The sequence below is a fragment of the Egretta garzetta genome, unplaced genomic scaffold (genome assembly GCF_000687185.1).
Source record: "Egretta garzetta isolate BGI_Z169 unplaced genomic scaffold, ASM68718v1 scaffold702, whole genome shotgun sequence".
Taxonomy (NCBI): Eukaryota; Metazoa; Chordata; class Aves; order Pelecaniformes; family Ardeidae; genus Egretta; species Egretta garzetta.
This window is the reverse complement of record NW_009258908.1, coordinates 175,727-182,161: the sequence shown is the minus strand read 5'-3', so window position 1 is coordinate 182,161 and position 6,435 is coordinate 175,727. Positions and strand designations below refer to the sequence as shown.

The following is a 6,435-nucleotide window of genomic DNA, read 5'->3' as shown; positions in this document are numbered from 1 at the left end:
CCTGCACCAGGGAGGGGACAGCCAGAAGCAGCAGCAAAACCAGGAAAAGGCAGCAGGTCACTGGAGAAACTTCACACTGAGGAAAACCTTATACTCCCCCTGTCCAGGGCATGTTTGGAGGCTGATCATTTGGCTTTGTCACCCAAGGTAAAAACACCCTGTCTCAGTGTCTGGAGACAATAAAGCTCTGGAGCTAGTCAGAACTGGTAGGAAAGGACCTTGGAGGACAAAAAGAAAGTTGGAAAAGCTAATGAAGAAGTGAAGCCATATGCGTTTATAGGCAGACCTTGTGAAAAGCAGCTCCATACATTAAGCTGGGAGAAAGGTAGTGCTCAGCTCTCCCCTGCACAACAGCCAGGTTTCCTCCCTTGTTTCCCTCTTCTTTTCTTTGCCAGCGCTTTTTCACAACTTCAGATGCATTTTCTTTGGACTTCAAATAGACTGATCTCTAAATCAAGATGGGAAAGTTTTGCTGGCATAGCCCAGAAGGAGTGTTATTACCCAAGTCACAACTTCCCTCTTCAGCCAGCAAATAAGCCAGGGATTAGGCAAGGAGCCTGCTGTAAATCTACCCTAATCGCCTTGGTGGATGAGAAAGGCTGCTCAGCCCTCCCTGCCCTCTGGTTAGTGGGGAAGATACCAGAAGGGCAGTAAAACCATGGGTCTACTCAGAAGGAAGAGACCCCGAGATATTGATGGAAGGTTTTAAGCATTAGACACACAAAGGGACACCTCTCTTCATATCAGAGTGGAACTTCAGACTATCCTACAGTCCCTTCAAGGGGGAAGGCTGGGAGGGAGGGGACAGAGGACTATCACTTTACAGCCAGTTCAAAACAACCTCCCAACTCTTTCTCCTTTGCAGCTCAGTGCAAGAAGGGCCTGAGGGCACTGTAAGTCTCCCCCATGGCCTCTTGCTGCCCTCCCCAGGGAGAAGGACCCAGCTGGGTAGATCTGAAGACAGATCCATCCCCATTGCTGTTTCTGCTCAAGCAACATGCAGAGATCTTCCTCAACCACGTGGCCTGTGCAGCCAGGATGACGTCCACCAGCCACAAAGGCTGTGCAAGGAGCACTGTCATGTTGGCCTTTCCTCAAAGCATCTCTTGAACAACCAGACTTGAACAATCATTTACAGTTGGCAAAGCAAGGAGAAACATTAGACCCCACAGTCGGGCTTCTTGTCCAGCAGAGCTGGAGCCAGCCTGGGCAGAAGCAGTCCCAGAGGGAAGGGCAGCAGCAGATGGACATCGTGTTACAGCTCTTTCTGCGCTGTGCCTGGAGCCAGGCAAGGTTGCAGGACTCAAGAGAGAAGAGGGCCTAAGGAGCATTGTGCCGCACATCCATCATGTGCTACAACAATGCTGCACGAAGCTGGGGAGACTGGTGGCACTCAGTGCAAGAAACCTGAGCAACTGTGAGCAGAGGAGCTGGGCTTTAGAGAGGAAATTCACTGTTTTAACTTGTTCCCTTACACACAGAGAGAAGCAAAAAGACTTATTCTGATATCCCTGGTACCCCTCAGATCAGGAGGCTTTAGCTCTTAGGAAGACCTGTACTTCTGGTGGGGTTTTGGTCACAGGGTTGGGCACTGCTGGGGAAAAGTTGCCTTCCCACTGAGGGCAAGTCTTAGTGCCTCAACTGCCCTTTTTGTAGGAAGGAGAAATGTCCCTATTCCTGCATGGGGACAGCAAGGAGGGACGGTTTTGGACAGTTAATGAAGAGCTTCAAGCTCTCCTGGTGGAAAGGGTGAGGGAGACCAGCAGCACTGCCATTTCCCACACCTCCATACCCAGCAGCATGGACCCTTTGCAAGGAAGAATTAGCAGCTCTCAACATGCTTATAGCAAAGACTTCTAACCCCTTTCAAATCCTAGCAAAGCATTAAAAAAACCCCAAAATTTCTAAAATTTAAAAAAAAAAATTACATTCTCCAAACGCATCAAGCTGGGTTCAAGCAAATCAGCACAAAACAAACAGCAACTGTGGGAATTCCTGTGCCGTCCCAGACAGCGGTGGGACGAGTGGCAGCTTTAAGCTCTGCACTGCCAACAGTTAAAGGAGGCTCCCTTCCCCTTGATCATCCCAACCGCTTTGCTAATTTGGTTTCTGTGGTCTGCAGCAAACTCATATTCCAAAAAGCTCCCACCTGGCCACAAAGTCAAGACAGCCCTGATAGACAAGCAGTTAGGAGTTGTTTTGTTCTTTCTTTGTGCCTCTACAGCAATGAATCACAGCTAGTCCAACTTTGAAATCAACTATAAACAGCGAGTCCCTTCTCCCGCAAATGTAAAAACCAAACAGACCCAGTTTTGGTATTTACCCAGCCAAGCAAGGCAAACAGATCAAGCCTCTAAGGGAGGCACAGATGCCTGCCGCTGGAAACGTGGCTTTACTGAGTTGCTACAATAATAACACAAACAGTAAGGAACTCGGAAAATGCCTTCAGCATTTGCATTGCTTAACTATTGCCAGCAAGCGGTGCTTCCAACACAGGTATAAAGTTCAAAGCTAAAGTACCACTTGGAAAGCACATTTTGAAGGGGGGAAAAAAAACAGTCATTTTCATTATCAGAGGGAAGTTAGAATCAGCATTACTATTCTGCTGTCTGCAGACTAAAACCACACTGTGCAAGGTGCTGTATACAGCAAAAGCAACTTGCAAGTAAAGAGCACCTTGCCTTTGCGCTATTCAGGGCTTGGTTGCCTTGGCTGGATTATTTTTCTTCTCTTAAAAAAAAAAAGGCACTGGTTTTTTTTTTTAATATTCTCCTACCTTTACAACCTCCTTAAAAAATGAGAAAAATAAAATTAAGCACTATGTTAGTTCTTACAGGCAAAGAGACCTTGCAGGGGTCTGAAATCACTTTGCTCTAGAAAAGTTTGAGCGCGCTGCGGTCGTTATGCAAGTGAAAGGGAGGAGGGAAGAAGCTGAAGCCGTGCCAATATCCACAGTGGACAACTTCTACATTACGCAGTGAGATTTAAAGTAAGCTGCAAACTTTAAACAATCTCCTTCCCTTCAGCTCAGGAAGTTAATTTCAATGTGAGCAATATCAAACCTTAAATCCTTCCCTAGTACTGTTTAGTCAGTTGCATCTCCCATGAAGACAATTTCATGGATCCCAGGTCTTTCCTCAGGTATTTTATTGCCTGAGGCCCGTAAGAGATATTTACCAGGCTCAAATGCAGTTAAATGCATGCACGCCTAGCTCAGCCTGCTGGCAAGGGTGGGCAGCAGGGACTTTTGCAAGGTTCAGAATGACAGTATCTCTCCTGAGATTCAACTACCCAGGCCATCTGAAAGGGGAAGAAAATAATCTTCAAGACCCTGTCTGTTTTAGGCAGGTGATATAATAAAAAGATGCAAAAGAATCTGGGTGGCAGGGAGAATAAAAAAAAATTATTAATTTTTTTAGTAAAATAAATGGAATCTGTAATCATCACTTCATTAACAGAAGAAGAAACTGGGACAGCTCCAAGGCAGAAAGGGATTGACACCCAGCAGGGCTATGCTGCAGGCTTGCTGCCCTGGAACCCATTTCCTTCCCTGCATACCCTGTTTTTGCCTGCTGACAACCCAGGAGCATTCACCCTGTTTTGGGATTTTCCCATTTCTCCCACCAGCCCACCCCACCTTCTCCCACAGTACCCTTCATCCACTATAGTGCTGCTGCAGGAGATCTCAAGACTTATAAGATGGAGTTGAAGGTGTCACTACAACTTGCATTTTCTTGACCCCAGACACCAGCTCAGGAATTCCTGAATAAGGCGAGAGATCTGCTTGTACACTTAGATATGCTCACACACTTCAAAACATGGCAGGTGTGGGGCTCCTAAGGGCAAGGCACGCGTTGCCCGCTTTTGCCAGTGCATCATCCAGCCTTGCTGACAGGTGCCCATTACCACACTCATTTCAGAGGCTGGTTATGATTCTGGACCAAACCCTTCCTCGGGCTCCTAGCACATCCCAACTCCTCTCCACCCCAGAAAGGCAAGGCTGTAAGGAAAAGAAATCTCTGTCATACCAGCTAATACAGGCAGAAGAAGGAACAACACTTTTTGGATCACAAGCCCTTCTGAAAGCTCAGATCCACATGGCTAAAGGCTTGCCTTTTTTCTCCAGTAATATTAATTTAGCTATCAGGAGACTTTATTCCTCCTTACAAGTCTCACCTTGCTTCCATCCTGAGACTAACTGCAGCAATATCAGTGCTTCATAGACAGCAGCTTTCTACCTGTTAATCACTTTCTTATCAATTTCTACCCTCCTTAATCCCAAATAACCCTTCCCTGAAAAATCAACAGGACTTGTTTGCAAATCACCAGAGCTGGGTCACCCTGATTACAAAGCTCTCGCACTGTGTGAAGCTGCTTTCTTTTAAGAGCGGCAGCATTTTAGGGGGACCCAGCTGAGCCCTCTATCCTCCCACACAAGACCCAATGTCCTCCTCTTCCTCATCAAAAACAATCTTACTTATTAAAGCATAAGATAGTGTGTCAGTCCTTTTGTGTTTTCCCCAGGAGCATGTGCATCTTCATCTTTCAGCTCCTCCAACTGCTAGATTTCTCCCCAGACAGTCCTGCCGTCAGTTACAGAGAGATGTAAACCCACAGTCACTCCACTGAAACCTATAGGATTGCTCTGGCTTTCCACCACTTGTGAGGAATTTTCACTTGCAGGTATTCTCTGTCTGCACACCAACTCACTTCTGCTGCAGTATCAACCCAACAGATGCGTGGCCTGTTGGGCGGTCCTGCGCTTTTGGCTGCAGATAGCCAAAGCCAGATATCCCTATCCCAGTTTTGCTACACCAGTGTTTGGTCCCCACTTCTCACATACAACTGTGCTAGCTGTTCACGTCTGCCTTTGACTTCAGACCAAGCCAGGGCTGCTCAAAACATCTTCAAACTAAGTCACTTACACAGATATCCACCCTGCTTTATTCCTTATGTCCCATCCCTTTGAAAAACCAGGCTCTAAAACAGGCAGAAGAGTTTTGTGGCCACTGACCGCTTAAAAGCACATCAGCTGACAGTTCGGTGCTGTCAAACACATCATGAGCAGAAGCTCCCTATCAGCTGCTGTCATGGGCTGCCACAGCATCGTGCAGCCCTGCTGATAAGACCCTGGGGAACCTGCAGCCAACAGCAAAGATACACTGCCACAGTTTAAATTCTGGCTACTTCTGCTCTGTGTAATGCAGAAGGAAAACAAAGTGAGGTCAGGATAATGACACTTGGAAGTATTTCAGTGCCAAGAAGCTATTCAGGGCATACAGAAAGGAAGTTTTGCATGATCTCCAGCAAAACACTTGCAGGTTGCACAGAGACTTTTTTGCTCCCTGGACTTTGCAGACACATGAAAGCCCCCAAACACCCACCAAGCTCTGAGAGCCCACCCTTTGACAGCAACCCCAAAGCTTGTCCTGTGTCAGCTTGCATGAATTCTTTTCCTGTGGATAAGGACTTCTCTAGTCCCCACAGGGCAGGGTGCACTGGAGCTGGGTTCATGCCCAATGCAAAACCCTGGCAGCAGCACAGCCCCTTCACCAGGACAATTTCCCCTGCACCCAGAAGTTAGAGAGCATCCCTGCACCACAGCATGGACTCACCACCAGGATCAGCGTCCCCAGGCACTCAGCCAGCGCTTGCCGGACTAATTTGTTTCTGATCCTCAGGTGGTCATCAATAGTGGCAAGAATGTCCTTTTGCCTTCCCATCGTAGCAGAGGTGCCCTTCAAGCAGCGTCAGGAAAAAGGCAGAAGCTGGTAAAGCCTCAGCAAGACTTCTTCACCAGCAGAGCTGCCTTTGCTTATAAATAAGTCCACGATGCCTGACACGCCTCCTGGGTAACCACACCCCTTCCACCCTCTCTTCAAACCCAACTTTTTTTTTTCCCCCCTCCTATTCAGTGTGAGACAGAGTGGGTGGTTTTCTTAATTTTCTTTATTGCTTGCATAGGTGAGCAAAGGATACAGGAGTTGCAGAAGAAGGAATTAAATGTGACAAAGATGTCCTGCTCAAGCTCCTGCTGTTTTCATCTCTTACCGCCTAAAACATGGGGCCGTATCTGCCACTCCCCAGCTTCAGCAGAGGTCCTAAAAGCTAAATGCATGGGCTGAGCAGTGTCTTAACCCATTTGTGCAACCAGAGCACCCTGCTTTCAGCTTTCCTTCCCTCCCAAATTCCCGTAAAGGACGGCAAGGTGATGAGTACTCCTGTGCTGATCCAGAGGCTGCAGGTGTTTTTGCAGCAAAATCATGGGGCTGGAGGGCTCAATCCCCCACACCCATGCTGCAGGCTGAGGCCAAGGCACCTCCTGACTCCAGCAATTACCCAGCTGAAGCTGGTATCAAGAAGCAAGACCAGACCTCTCTCCATGAAAAGATGCATCTGGGTCCAAACTCTCGTGTACTGTGACAGTTTCTCTCC

At 47.6% G+C, this 6,435-nt stretch overlaps 1 protein-coding gene across 1 annotated transcript in view; it reads right to left on the bottom strand.

Annotated features, from left to right (window-relative positions):
• Positions 1 to 5,832, bottom strand: part of AQP3 (aquaporin 3 (Gill blood group)) — a 13,997-nt gene extending 8,165 nt beyond the window's left edge. Inside the window, exon 1 of the mRNA XM_009634218.2 lies at positions 5,616 to 5,832. Within this exon, the coding sequence (XP_009632513.1) occupies positions 5,616 to 5,723 (108 nt within the window). The 5' untranslated portion in view covers positions 5,724 to 5,832. The remainder of the gene's footprint in view (positions 1 to 5,615) is intronic.
• Positions 5,833 to 6,435: the final 603 nt, after the last annotated feature.